We start from the raw sequence: 15818 nt of genomic DNA, 5'->3' as shown, positions 1-15818 counted from the left end.
TTGACTAGTTATCTGTCTTGTGCTGACACAGTTGTGAAGATACTGCTCATGAAATTAAGCCGTAAACTGTCATTATCAGGAATGCTCCGTTGGCACTGTGTAGTCATGTTCAGCTTTGTCGGTTTTTAACTAGAGAAAACCACTAACGAACGAGACAAGGCCCATTAAGTTTAGTGCTTTAAAAGTAATAATAAAAAAATACAAGAACCCCCCCCCCCCCCCAAAAAAACAATTTGGTTAAATCGTGCCATTAGTGTCTGATTCTATAGTCGTTTGCAATTTTATCCATTAGAGGTCGCTGCAAGCTAAAATATTTACTGAGGACATAATTAGACAAATAATGGCGATTGAGAGTTTTTCCTCTTCATAACAGCATTTGAATAATCCAGCTATATACATTATCAATGATATTAAGCATATGCAAAAATTGACGAGTGTGGAAGCAACTAAACAAAACACACTGCTTTGGTTATCATCTCACACTGCTACATTTGTATCTATATATCTATACACTCCCCGAGCTGACTCTGGTGTTTGGACAGAGGAAATGTAGACGAGCTCTTCATTTATCTAATTTCCTCCTTTCACCACTGACTCCTCAGTGCGGTAAACTGACCTCAGTCAGGATGAAGCGTTTGGAGGGCAGCCAAACACTTTCTATCCTGCCGAGGAATCCAAAGAGATACTGCATCTCAGCACTGCCGGAACCGAGGTGTTCATTTTATTTCCAGGAACTGCTGTACTTGATCTTTGGGCATTTATAAACTTTGAGATGAAACCACATAAGCAGAATGAGGGCCAGAGGAGTGAGAGTGTGTGGAAGTACAAAACAGAGAAGCAAAGCTCTGGGAGACCTAATCTTGACATCTCCGTTCACTTTATCTTGTAAAATAAAAGAAAAAAAGACGACCATTGGTCAGAGTGAAAGGAAACATTGCTCAGTCAGTCAGACAAAAAAGTATTTGGATCGTTCTCTGGAAATGGTGGCATCAGTGTCGTGTTATTTTATAACCGTATTTAATTTGTAAGGGGATGCGTGTTGATGTTGATTTTTAAACACACACACACACGCAGTGTACAGACATTACCATAAAATAAAATAAAAACGTAATCTATTTTTTTATAGGTTAATGAATCAACTTTGTAAAACAATGAGTGTGTCTGTATAGTGAAGCACTTTTCATGTTGAAAACAGATGCCCTGACCACTGACCAGTCAAGTGCATCATTTAAGCACAGGATGTGTTTGTCCTGCACAAGCCCGCAGGTGTCAGGATCACCGTCTGATGGACGGGGAGTGCGTGACGTCATCAAGGGGGCACCGACGAGTTTTGCCAAAGAAAAGCTTGTAGATCCACACAGTGGGAAAGGGACACCGGGAGGCGAACGAATGCAGTGTATCTCAAATGAACGCTCTCTCGGCGGTTTCTCCCGTTGACACTATCACGGGTAAGATCTTATGTTATTCTCTGATAACACACACGGAAAATTCCTCACGGCAGCAGCAGCAGCAGCAGCAGCAAACTGACAGACTAAAACCTCCATCTACCGGACTGCACCAGTGCCGATTCAATAACAAACTCTGAACTACGAAAACATCACTTTCCCGATGGAAAAGTATGTTCATTTGTATTTTTTTCCAACACAAATAGAGCAAACCCGTGGAGCAGCTGACAAAGGCAGGCGACGGTAAGAGATCCAGGAGCATCGCTGCCTTTGTAGTTTTCTCCGCGGATGGGCCGGAAGATAAGAAGATAGTGTTGTCAAAATCTGATTCTATACTCTATTTCTTAGGTTTATAGGCTCTTTTGTCACTTCTGCGTAGACTTGCGAGTGAAACTGCTCTTATTCTGTATATTACGCACGGGTTTGTGTATGTAACGTTATCCGTTAAATTTCAGAACCAAATACAGGCGTTACTGTTGTCACACAAAGGCGAATGAATGCAGCGCTGCCTATTGTGTGTTCAGCTGGACCCACAGCTTCATTTGTGCTTCATTCACAGGCTTAAGTTCTCCGTTCTTATTATTTTACGTTACCAAACGTTGTGCTTAAATATGAACAATAAAAATAATTCCGCGTAATAAACGTATACATTCTGTTTTAACGTTCAACAACAAATTGCATCCGCTTCCACGGTCAGCGCCATAGTCATATGCATTATTTATAAAGTTTGGCTCACCCACTAGTCTGGTCCCATTGGTTTATACTAGATTCCTCACTCAGTAATTGTTTATTTTTATTTTTATTATTATTATTATTATTATTCAAAAGTTTTAGCCTACACAAAAAGGAACAACGCTTTTGAGAAATCTCAATAAAAATGATCATATTAGGCTACTCTAAACGTAGCCTATCAGTGTTCTAGAAAAATCTGTTCTATGTTGACATCACATGATCTGTGGTGTCACGCTATTGATGAGTTATACTACTTCTAATTATAATTTTAACTTTTTTTTTAATCTATTGCTCACTTTACATAGCATAAACAATTAAAGTACCAATGTCCATTAAATGGATGTGTGTAGTGTGAGATACTGTTTGAGAAAAAACATACAAAACTAGAGATAAACAGCTTCATTAGTAGCTTCAGTTGGTTACAAAAAAACAACTTGATGCATTCATGCCAATATGTGCCAGTATAGAGTCCAAAACCACTAGCATAGAATGCAGAAAGGAAATTTCCATTCTTTTCCTCCATAGAGGAATTGATTTTTGTTGATAACTTAAAATATAAACCATTAAAAACAGACCTACTGTGAGCTAAAAGGTTTGTAATCAGTGGTATATGCTTTTGTTGAAGCTGTCAGTCAGAATTATTTCAACTTATTTTTTTAAATCGTGTTCAACAGCAGAATTACTGTGTAACACTACCCATGATTCTGTGGAGAAATCTCCACCAATCAGAAAACAAAACAAGCAAAAAAATCACCAAAATATATTATATTGTTTGTGCCCACCTATTCCCATGTCCCATGTTTCTCCATCAGTTTTATTTTGATTGTCATTCACACAGCTTCATGGGATTTTAGTTTTTCCCTCATTTAAGCCGTTAAGTACACACTCTGTACCTTTTGTCTTTTTTTCCGATTTACAAATACTTTTTGCTACATATCAAAGTGTGTAATGTTTTAATTCACCTTGTAGCTGGTTGGTTTGGTTCACGACTTGTTCCATTTTAACAAGGTTTTTTGAATAAGTGAATGGGAAAAATACTTTCAGAACCAATGCAGCTGAAAAGTGAACGGACACTGCTGGTGAATAAGACACTTGAGGTGAATAAGAGCCAGCTAAATGTAAACAAAAACTTACTAAGTTCACCTTTACGAATTCGGAAAACAAGAAATAGTATTGTAGTGATATCAGACTATTAAAGGGATAGTTCACAGAAAAATGAAAATTCTGTCATCATTTACTCAACCTCAAGTTGTTCCAAACCTGTATGAAACACAAAAGATATTTTGAAGAATGTCTGTAACCAAACAGTTAATGTACCCCACTGACTTCCATAGTATGGAAAAAAATACTCTAAAAGTCAATGGCGCTCATCAACTGTTTGGTTACTGACATTCTTCAAAATATCATCTTTTGTGTTCAGCAGAAGAACGAAATTCATACAGATCTGGAACAACTTGAGGGTGAGTAAATGATGACGGAACTGTCATTTTTGGGTGAACTATCCCTTTAAGTCTATGGAATAACTAGATGCTTTTTTGCTCATTATTTATATAATAATGTAGGAAACCACTAAGCTGAAATTATTATAAACTATGAACTGTAAAAATGTTAATTTGGTCATACTTCTAAAGCATACTTGTCCATATGTTTATTGTAATTGTGATCAGTATCTAATTATTTGTTTTTCTCCTCTGAAGGGAATGCACGAGGAGCATGACACATAGCTGCGTGAGGAGCATGGAGGGTACAGGACAGCCTGGAGCCCGAGACGGCAAGTGAAAACTCTTAGATTATGGATGAAACTCACCCACGATGCTGCTGCTAATGTTAAAATCAAACATCACAGAGAACCTCAAACTCCAGCGCAGGGTGTAATTCAGTTTGAATATAACATGGAGTGTTTTTGGGGTAGAGATGAATCCTGGGAGACTGCGTTTCAGAGTGTTTGCTGTGTGCAGCAGGCACTGGCTGACTGTGGGATGTTGCTATGGAAACACTTGCCCTGTACTAGGGTGTTGAGTTGTATTCCACCCAGTACTGTGCCCCCATTGCTTTGCTAGTGTGCCACTGTGATTTAAGATCTCTCTCTTCAAGAAAAAGTGTTAATGTTTTCATGCAGCTGTAATTTGAGTTATAGATTGTAATAAAAATATTGCATTATTCGGTTATTTATCATTCTCCTTACTCTCTCCAGCCTCTCACAGGCAATGCCCAATTGCTCCTCTCTAAGCAATGGCCTGGCAAAATACTTCCCCATTCCGATATGGCTTTGACCTGGGGGGACATTACCAGGATCTGCGTCCTCTGGGTGTGGGAGCGTCGGGGCTCGTCCTCTCTGCGGTGGACAGGCGCAGCGGCCTGCGTGTGGCAGTGAAGAAGCTGGTAATGCGAGATGCCGTCAGCGTAAAACACGCTCTGAGGGAGGTGAAGATCACCCGCCGCCTTCAGCATGAGAACGTGGTCAGGGTGTATGACGTGTTGGGGCCGTCCGGTCACCCTTTACCCCGTGACCTGACCCATGTGCCGGCAATATACATTGTGCAAGAGTGTATGGAAACTGACCTGGCACGGTTACTCGAGCAAGGGCCGTTGCCAGCTGAACACGCCACCCTGCTTTTTTATCAGCTGCTTCGTGGGCTCAAGTTCATCCACTCTGCCAACGTGCTGCACCGTGACCTCAAGCCAGCGAACATCTTTATCAACACAGAGCAAATGCTGCTGAAGATCGGAGACTTCGGCCTGGCTCGCATTGTCGACCCACATTACTCGCACAAGGTAAGAGTCACAGCAGCAGGGCAGGAATGACTGCAGCACATAATGCTTCACTCACTAGAAAGAATAACTGGTATCTACTAGTCTTTGTTAGTAGAAATAGTACAATGGTTTCCAATAGAGATATCTGACTGATATTTCTTTGTCAATTCTCAAAAATGTATTTGTTATCAGTGCTGTAGTAGTTGGTCTATTGATAAATGGCACCGTTTGGTGAGTCTCTACAATATTCATTAGTTAAGTATCATGGATAATAACATTTTAACATTCATTCATTCAAGGAAGCATAACAATTAGACATTTGCCAAAAAATATTGTTTTGTTCGAAAAATGAATAAATAATAATATATAATATATATTATGTTCTTATTGTTGTAGTTTAATTATCATTAAGTTATACATTATTTAATTAAAAAGAAATATAACAATTATAATCACATATTCATAATTAGCATAGCAATAAGACATTGACCAAATAATGGATTATTTGTGACCATTTTTACCTTTGCAAAAATGTAAATAATTGTAATAATTATTATTTTAAAAAGAATCAATACATATGTTTTTATTGTATTTTATGATCATTTATTCAGCAAACATATAACAAAATTAAAAATCTGTTCTTTATATTGATTATTTGACATTGGAAATATGGAAATAATTTGTATTGGTCATAAAAAGACTATATCGATTCTATCAAAGCTCATCAAGATGTTAATCTAGTTTGTTAATATGTATATATATATGTATGTATGTGTGTGTGTGTGTATGGCAATAACATGTTTTTTGTTCATGTACCAGGTTATTGTTTAGAAGTTGAAGTTTGGTTCACTTCATGTTGAATAACTGGATATATTAGTTCATTTTTGGGAACTTTTTGATGTTAGTACTAGTATGTACTGTCATACTGTTAGTCTGTACTGCCTTACAAGCTTTCATCGCGGTTCACCCTGCAGTTACAATCTGGCCTTGATTAGCAGAATCACATTTCCTATCAATTATCATGTGCTACGGGCTATAAAGATAATGACATATTAATCCATTTACAGCTTTATCATCAACATAACCTCCTTAGGAACAGAAGCATTTTAGATCTGCTTTTAATCTTTTTGATGGTTCTCATTGTCATAGGTCTAGGCAGCTACACGTTAAATTTAAGCAGTATCTGCTATGCTACATAATATTTTTTATTGTTATTATGCATCTGTAAGTAATTTTATATTCCTAAAAGTTAGTTTAGACAAGTTTTGTACATAAAATACCTATTAATATAGTTTTTTAAGCTTGTATAGTTGTTTGGAGAGTTTATTGAAGCATTTTTGGGCACAGTGTTTTGTTTTATGCAGATATTGTTATTATTTAATCCTGGTGACTCTACATTAACCCTATTAATATAACGACTACAGTCTGTCTAAAGTTACTTCATATTTCGGTGCATTTTACATAGATAGATGTTTTCAAACTTTGACATTATGCCCTATTGCATTACACAATAATTATGAACAATTACCTTGATGTTATAGGAGCTGAAAGATTAATGTGGCACTTTACTGTCTCATTGTGCTTCTGTATTATTTAGCAGAGCTCACTGTGTAACACTAGCAGACCAGGAGGACAACATGAATGGAGAGCTTTGTGTGAGACAGGACAAGGTGGGGTGAATGATCAGGGAAGGGGGATAGTCACAATTTGGGATGGAAAGAACAGCTAGAATAAAATTATAGATGGACTATTCTTGCAAGAGCCCTGTTTAAAATACAATGCACTGATAGTAAAATAGCTGAGATTGCAGACTCTATAAGAGGAGTATCCCTCTGCTCTCATGTCACTCAAAATATTCATTTATTATCAAAATGTCAAAGCTGCTTTGCCTTCAGTGGCTTCAAAAGTTGTACACTTTAGCCACATTTAATGCACAAACATTTAGACAAGACAATTAAAGAAAAGTTTTTGGTATGTTTAACTATAAAACAATATATTTATTGTGCAAAATGAATTAAAAAGTATTCTTCCGATGTTGTCTCATTAGGAATCATTAGTGGAATGTGTTCTTATTGGATACCAGTTTATACTCCTGCAGTGCCAGATCTTGCTTCAAAAACATAAGTCAAAAATAAGAAATCCAAAATAAGCATCTAATTAGCCAATCACATGGCAGCTACTCAATGCATTTAGGCATGCAAGACCATCTGCTGAAGTTCAAACTGAGCATCAGAATTGGGGAAGAAAGATTATTTAAGTGACTTGAACATGGCATGGTTGTTGGTGCCGGACAGGCTGGTCTGAGTATTTCAGAAACTGCTGATCTACTGGGATTTTTATGCACAACCATTTCCAGGGTTTACAGAGAATGATCAGATAAAGAGAAAATATCTAGAGAGCAGCAGTTCTGTGGGTGAAAATGTCTTGTTGATATCAGAGGAAATTACCAGACTGGTTTGAGCTGAAAGAAAGGCAGGCAACATTACCTTAAAAAACCTTAGAAAATCATCTCTGAGCACACAACACATCAAACCTTGAAGTAGATGGGCTACAGCAGCAGAAGACACACCGCGTGCCACTCCTGTTAGCTAACATCAGGAAACTGAGGCTATAATTTGCACTGGTTATAGAAGGACAACAGAAGACTGGAAAAACTTTGCTTGGGTCTCTATTTCTTCTGCGACATTCAGGCGGTAGGGTCAGAATTTGGCGTAGACAACATGAAAGCATGGATCCATCCTGCCTTGTATCACCGGTTCAGGCTGGTGCTAGTGGTGTGGGGGATATTCTCTTGGCACACTTTGGGACCCTTAGTACCAACTGATCATCGTTTAAATGCCACAGCCTACCTGAGTATTGTTGCTGACCATGTCCTTCCCTTTATGACCACAGTGTACCATCTTCTGATGGCTGAATCCAGCAGGATAACATGTCACAAAGCTCAAATCACCTCAAACTGGTTTCTTGAACAATGAGTTCATAAACTCAAATGGCCTCCACAATCACCAGATCTCAGTCTAATAAAGCATATTTGGGATGTGATGTGACATTCACATCATGGAAGTACAGCTGACAAAGCTGCTATCATGCCCATATGGACCAAAATCGTTATAATATACTGATTTGGTGGTCAAGAAACATTTATTGTTCTCAATTTTGTAAACAGTTGTTTTCTAAAACTTCAAAGTTGCTGATTTTTTTCTTTCTTTGGTCATGTCTCATCACCTTTGGGATACCAAGTGAGCCTGGACTGCCTCCTGTGCCCCGTGTAAAATAAAGGTGCAGGTTATATTAGTCTGAAGAATCATTAGTGTATCGTACCTCTGAGTATAGTGAGCTTGAGTGAATTAAGGGCAGTAGTTCCCTTCACCCATTCCCTGAGCGAGTGCATGCAACTCTGCCATTCAGTGCTGAGAGCGTCTGTTCCCCTCTCAGCATGGAGGGAACATTCAGTTCCCAAATCTAGAGGATCACAGATAAGTGGACTATGGATTCACAGCAGCATCTGGATCCACATATGCTAGCAGTGCAGGCAGGGGACTGATACGGCCCCAGATGGTTATACTCATTCAATATTTAAATAAGGAACCAATGGGCCCATTCTCGTGTTCTGTAGCTCATTTATGATGGCTTGACCAGCGTAAGCAGCAATTCAAAATAAGTAATCCATAGATAATGAGATGTATAAAAAGCTATATTAAATTCCTTAATCATATTTCATGACTTTGAAACAGATTTGACTTATGATTGTTTCGGAAACTTGATAAACAAATCAATCCACAAGAGTCAAATTTAAAGCTGTCATGGAGATATTATATTTTTGTGATCATTTTTTATATAAATATCATAAAAGAATAATTTATGAAGAATAATTATCCTAAAAATATTTATCTATATATTAATATTTATTTTTGGCCAGTGAAAAAGTTGGCAGCAGAAAACATCCTAAATGTCGAGTCTGTCTCAGTGCGCAAGTTGAACTGACAGTTCTCGACAGCTCGAAATCAGCATTACCGACATTTGTTGGTCAAGATGCCTGATTCCTGACATTTTGTCCTCATTATTGCTCATTTTCAGTCGTTGCTCATTTTGTTGGCCTCACTTGCTTGTGATCGTCAACAGTTTCAATGGTCTGAGTGAATCAGCTCCAGTGAGAAGACAAAGGCCCTCTGTTTAAACAGGATATGTAAATATCATTCTCGTTTGTGTCACCATCACCCTTCAGATCCACCCTACTGAGGCTGCCTGCTAAAATCCCACAAATAATTCATCACCTGAGTCCTGGGGGAGAGTGGGAGGTGAGAAAGAAGAGGAAAGGATGAAGGAAGGCAGGAAGGATGAGCTGATGGGAGATTTATTGGGAGTCATGGGGTTACTGTATATCAGCTGATTCTCATCAGACTTTATACAGATACAGTCACATGGCATTTTTTACACCCTACTGTTTTTTTTATTTATATCTATTTTATACTACACAATCACTACAGTTTGGTAGAAGATTAATACTTTTATTTTGCAAAGAAGCATTAAAGGCATTTATAATGTTAAAAAAATATTTTTATTTCAAATAAATGCTGTTCTTTTGGGCTTTCTATTTATAAAATAATCCTGAAAAAAGTGTATCACGGTTTTCACAAAAATATAAAGCAGCCAACTCAATATTGATGATAATAAGAAATGTTTCTTGAGCACCAAATCAGCATATTCGTATGATTTCTGAAAGATCATGTAAACATTAAGCTTTGCCAGCACAAGAATGAATTACATTTTAAAATATATTAAAATAGAAAAGTTATTTTAAATTGAAATAATATTTTACAATATTAATGTTACTGTATTTTTATCAATTAAATGTATGATATTTTTGATATATTTTTAGGTTTACTTAAATATATTTAAATAGGTGTACAAATTCAGACAGACTTCTTTTTCATCTTGTCAACCTTCAAAACGACAATAAAAAAAGACAATTATCATGTGAAGTAGGCTACACCATTTAATTTTATCTTTGCCACGCAGGGATACCTGTCAGAGGGAATGGTCACTAAATGGTACCGTTCACCAAGACTGCTGCTGTCTCCAAATAACTACACTAAAGCAATCGACATGTGGGCCGCAGGCTGCATTCTGGCTGAGATGCTCACGGGACGCATGCTGTTCGCAGGTAAGACTAGAAGAGCCCTCAGTAATGAGCAAGGGGCCGTCATTACTGTTTCTGTTGCTCTATTGGGGTTTTTATAGATCTTACAGTTCAATTGAGACACAAGAACATCAATCTTCATTATCCGGACTCGGTCTTAGAGCGTCCTCTTGTGGCTGTACGTGGCAAAGTAAAAATAGATGTTTAGACCACCTGACATATCAATCGATTTCTTTTTCTATCATTTTCATTTCACTGTACTTCATTGGCAAGATTGTAATAAATACAATATTGCAAAAGTATCAATACATGCAACAAAAGCAGTGACAAGTATAGGGATTTTTTTTATTAATGATACAAATATGGTAATAAAACTAACAAATAGTTATGGACTATAAAAAAATAAAAAAAAAGAGTATTTAGTGTTAAACTATTTTTATATTGGCATGATTGTTATACATTTAAGCAAATTTAACAAAACTTATAGGAATACAAAGCATCAGTTCAAAACAAAAACAGTGACCTGACAAGAAATGTATCAATGATAAAAAATATGGTTACATTTGTACAGACAACAATTAAAACTGATTTTAAAAAAAAGAATTAAACAAAAAAAAAAGATTGCTTCTTTTCTGTAAGAATTTACTACACAAGCTTGGTGTAACATTTATTAATCAGATATAGTAATTCATTTTTCTTAAGTGCACCCTAATGTAAATAGACAAAGTTACGACACCTCTGTTTGTTTCTCTTCTCTAAGGTGCTCATGAGCTGGAGCAGATGCAGCTGATTTTGGACACTGTGCCTGTTATTAGAGAGGAAGACAGACAGGAACTGCTGAAGGTCATGCCCTCTTTTGTAGGTCAAGGGTGGGAGGTCAAAAAGTCACTCAGAGAACTACTGCCAGAGGTGGAGGAGAAAGGTAAACTGAGCATATATTATTATATTTTTAAATTTGTGATACTGTGATGCATCAACAATTTCACTCACTGAATCTACATTTCAGGCATTGATTTCTTGGAGTGTATCCTCACCTTTAATCCCATGGATCGGCTGACAGCAGAAGCAGCTTTGTCTCATTCATACCTGCAGAGATACTCGTGTCCTCAGGATGAGCCTGTCTCCCTGCAGCCGTTCCGCATAGAGGACGAGTTAGAGGACAGTGTGGTCACTGAGCACGGTCATGCGCTCAGCTCCCACTGGGACAGGTACACCTCTCATATGTCACACATAAGGCACTCAACACCCAGAGCTGTGTCATTTGTTACAGTTTTCCTGGCACTCACAGTTCCACTGCTGCTGACACAGACCAACGACAATATAAAAAACTTAAACTCTTGCTCTTTTATAAAGAATGTTGTTAAATCTATATAACTAGAAAAAAAATCATTGTTTAGTTGAAGTTTCAAATAAAGTAGAATCCACACTTTTTAAAGTAGAATCCACACTCCAAGGTTTTATTCATGTTGTATTTCTGGCATGGACCTTAAACTAAAAATAAAATAAATAAAATAAATATAATTAATAATAATAATAATACTGAGTAAATAATACATTTAGGGATCATTTTAGGTATGCTGACTGAAAACAACACTATGTGACAATGGAAAGAAATTAATCAAGAATTTCAGAACACTAAAACAGCTAAATATAAGACTTAATGTAATATATAATCAATCAATCAATTAATTAATTAATTAAAATAGGATATTCTTAATTCATGGATAATACAATATAGTATTGAGAACGAAAACGCATGTATGTTGTGTCACAGTATATTGGATCTGTGCACATGCTCTTAAAGTGACAGCAGCCTAATAAACCTACTGATGTCTGTCATGTTAATCAAAGGACAAAAGACAAAGAGAAAATCGCTTGCTGCTCGTTGACTGAAGAACTTTTGTACGTTTAATTGTAAGAATGAATCTGTATTTTTATAATAAAGACTATCCAGTGTTATTTTACATTTGTTATTTAATTTCTGTATATTTCTAACCCAAATACTACTGTTAGACCCATCTGAAACACTTAAAGCAGTGTTCATTTCATTTGTTTCTCTATTCTATTGTATTTATTTGTGCTATTGTTTGCAATTTGTCTATTTGTGCTATTGTTTGCAATTTGTCTATTTGTTCTTATATTATTACTGACTGTTTACTTGTCTTTTTTTGTAAATTTAGATCAGAGTTCCAAATAAAGCCTCCCTATTTGGGACAAATTACCCAAATTATCAAAAAATTATGAGAAAATAATAAAAATGTCTATATGGCAGTTTCCCCCATGGTATCGATTATCGTATCACATCGTATCAAAGTTAGAAATTCCAGTTTCGTTACAACACTAGTTGCTTCTAAGCAACAAATATATTTCTCATAACAAATAAAAATATGAAAAAATGACATTCAAATATTTTATACGACTCTTTCTGAAACGAAGGTCTCTTTCTGAAAACAGTCTCTGTCTTTTCCAAAAACTATGTACAGTACAAAGTCAGAAAAATATTTTAATATGACTTCCAGGACATAGTATGACCAGGATAAAGCTTTTATTGGTTTGTTGCAACTTTATTATTAGGCAGTTTACCATCTTATATGCAGCATAAACGGGTTTGTTACCCTACGGGTACATCGTTACGGTTTGCCAGAAAAAAAACATTATTTTAACAATAGTAAGTAGCAAACAAAACCAGTTTGAGCTGAGATTTGTGGACCCAATAAAGTGCAGAACTTGTGGTACTACATAATGAAACTCAGAAAAAAAACTAATTCTAGTTTTGAAAGAGCAAATTAAAGTCTGCAGTTGTTCTTTGATACTCTTTAATGATAAAAGTTTGATTGTTAAAAGTTTGTGGGCACATGCGCTGGAAGAGTGAAAACAAGGGTCACGTAAAAGGCAGTTTACACAGATGGGCACTGAAATGCCCAGAGGACCTTCCAGTGATGTAGAATGCTGTTCAAATATAGAAACTTATTAAACCCCTGCATAATTAAATCTCATAGCGGACTCTGTGACAGCACGAAGAATGTCATTGTTGTCTTCTATGTATCCATATGGGCACATCTGAAACAAAGTCTTCCTTTTTCTGATCAGAACCAACAGTGAGAGGTGAAAAAGCTTGTTAGCTTAGACCAAAGATCAGGAATGAACTTTTAAAACATCATATTATCAAATATTAGCAAAGTGTATAAATGCTGATGCTTAAAGGAAATGAATGTGGATGCCGCAGATGGTCTTCATTACCACCACTTGACTCTTTTCTGTTTGAGAAAACACAATTTGTAGATTAAGTAATGCACTTACAATGGTCAGGACAGAAGTATTTGATAGCACAGACAAGTTTACTGATTGATTTGATCGCACGGATCAACTGTTAACATGTGTAATGTGCAGCCTGATATTATTACGATTAAAAATAACTATTTTATATTTTAATATTTTTATTCCTGTAACTGCCAAGCTGAATTTTCAGCATCATTACCCCAGTCTTCTGAGTCACATGATCCTTCAGAAATCATACTTTTAATATTTATGGTTTGTTTTTATATAAAAATTTACTAACACTGTGTGCATGATTTTATTTTTTATCATATATGCTGGTTGCGCAATGTCTTACCCTATAAACTTCCAAGTTCATTAATGTAATTCAAAAAAAAATTGTGGGAAAAGAGATGCAGGTGTTTTTGACCTAAACCATTCCTTTAAATAATGCTGTGACTAATTGCTAATATGCACTTATTTATACTTTGTACGAAACGTCCATATGTATCCTAAAACTGCGTATACACTTTTTCCAGGTATGATGGTAGTCTGTCGTCAGACGTTTATTGGCGGCCGCAGGAGCAGTGTGGGTGCATGCAGAGCGTCTCAGAGCTGGGAGAGGCAGAAGACGACGAAGTTCAGAGAGATCCACGAGCGAGCTCGACGGCCCACATCGAGGAGGCTCAGGTTGACCCTCGCAAATACTCCCACAGCAGCTCCGCAGAGCGCTTCCTGGAGCAGTCCCACTCGTCTCTGGAGCGCGTCTGCGGACAATTCACAGAGCTGGACTGCGGCTCCTCCTGCGATTACAAGGTGGGCTCTCCGTCCTACCTGGATAAGATCGCGTGGCGAGAAGGGAAGCCGCAGCACTACTCTGAACCCAAGCTAATACTGGACCTGTCTCACTGGAGGCATAACAGCATGTCTGCTCCAAGAGGGGGCAGCGTGGAGAAGCTTCCTGCCGAGCCCGGAGATCTGTTTCAGGAGATCTCGCGCTGGGTGGAGAGCACACAGTCTGGACTCCACTCGCCCGGTTCACCTCAAGAACCTCTCACCTCCCCGTGTTCCCCTCCTCAACCGCTGTCTCCTACAATGCTGTCTCATTCTCACACGCAAATCCCAGCACCTTTGCAACTGTGCAGCCCTCACCAGCTCCATGAGGACAGGGGTCTTACCCCATTCTTCTCCGCTCCTCCATCTCTGCTGCCCTCATCTCCTTCCTCTCCTCATCATGGTGCATCTGATTATCCGCCTTCCTCCATTTGTGAAATCGATGAAGAGCCCTCGCAGATGGATCCTTCCGGAGAGGAACATTTTGACCTAGATGTGTTTATCTCTCAGGCTCTGAGGCTTTGTAGTCAGAGCGAGGCACTGTCGGAGAACTCGGATGCTCCCAAACCAGGCAATGTTAGCCACGTTCATAATATCTCAGATCACAGACCCTCCAGAACACAAACTCCAAACCCTCACGGGTGTCATAAAGAGCACTGGTAGAAGAGATCTGTTATTTCTTATTTAATGATTTTAAAGATGTTTGATTAGTGCAGCTTATTTAAGATGGCATGAATGAATGTGAACACTGAGGACCTTTTGAGGACCAGAAGATTTTTGAGAATGTTGTTTTATTACCTGAAGCTGAGATTCTGTATTCCACCAAAAATCCAAAGTATTTACCTTTAGGAAGAGGATAACCAGGCAAAAAACATCTGAGATTTCAGATATTAGTCGAATGGAGCCCTGAGGGCAAATGGTGATGTGAACATTATTTGTTCCCCCAAGAAACTATGTTCTCTCTCTCTCTCAAGAAAATTTGTTTTTGCGAGAGACATCTGTGTACTCTCGTATTTGATTTCACGCACTTCAATTCTCTACAAACTATTCCATCTTTTTGAACATTTGAAAACTAATTTTGTTAGACAAATTTTGCAAATTTCTTGGGAAATGAAAGGAAAATGCAAAAAGTATTTTTCCACATTTCAACTAATTTCCCTCCATAACTATATCTCTTTAGGCCCTCTGTATATTTGAAACTAAAATGTTTTATTGAATGTTACTAAAAACATTGTGCAAGAGTGAAGGATTTGTCCGTTAATTCTGTTTAGCACAAACTTAGGTCAGCATAATTTTTAATAAGAACTTAAATTATTAAAATAAGTGTGTAATCGAAGTAATTTTTTAACTAAGTTATCTAAAAAAAATGGCACTTTTGATATTAAAATTTTCACTCACAATGAAATAAAGACGTGATTTCAATGTCCTAGAAAAATATGTTTCATTCTACATAAGGCATCCCCCATTATTGTCCACCATGTATAGACAAAGACTATACAGTATATGCCAAGACAGTTTACATATTACACTGAATGGGAGAAACTGCTACACATGGAACAAGTACTTCTAAATAAAAGGGCCAACTGGTAAAGTAACTGCATCACTGGGACTGCACATGCACATTGGCTGGCCAACTTTAAATTTTCATACAATTCTTT

At 37.3% G+C, this 15818-nt stretch overlaps 1 protein-coding gene across 3 annotated transcripts; it reads left to right on the top strand.

The window, feature by feature from the left end:
* Positions 1-1264: 1264 nt before the first annotated feature.
* mapk4 (mitogen-activated protein kinase 4) lies at positions 1265-15590 on the top strand. 3 transcript variants are annotated; one of them, XM_084138675.1, is made up of 7 exons: positions 1265-1448; positions 3875-3948; positions 4372-4952; positions 9951-10095; positions 10832-10993; positions 11078-11279; positions 13866-15590. In XM_084138675.1, the coding sequence occupies exons 3-7, from the start codon at positions 4410-4412 to the stop codon at positions 14821-14823; spliced, it is 2010 nt and encodes a 669-aa protein (XP_083994801.1). In that variant the 5' UTR covers positions 1265-1448; positions 3875-3948; positions 4372-4409; the 3' UTR covers positions 14824-15590. The 3 variants fall into 3 exon arrangements, with proteins under 3 accessions (XP_083994801.1, XP_083994802.1, XP_083994803.1); XM_084138676.1 differs by lacking the exon at positions 1265-1448 and adding an exon at positions 1476-1616; XM_084138677.1 differs by lacking the exon at positions 1265-1448 and adding an exon at positions 1564-1688.
* Positions 15591-15818: the final 228 nt, after the last annotated feature.

The sequence above is a fragment of the Abramis brama genome (genome assembly GCF_963993115.1).
Source record: "Abramis brama genome assembly, chromosome: 16".
Taxonomy (NCBI): Eukaryota; Metazoa; Chordata; class Actinopteri; order Cypriniformes; family Leuciscidae; genus Abramis; species Abramis brama.
This window is presented reverse-complemented; position numbering and strand designations above follow the sequence as displayed.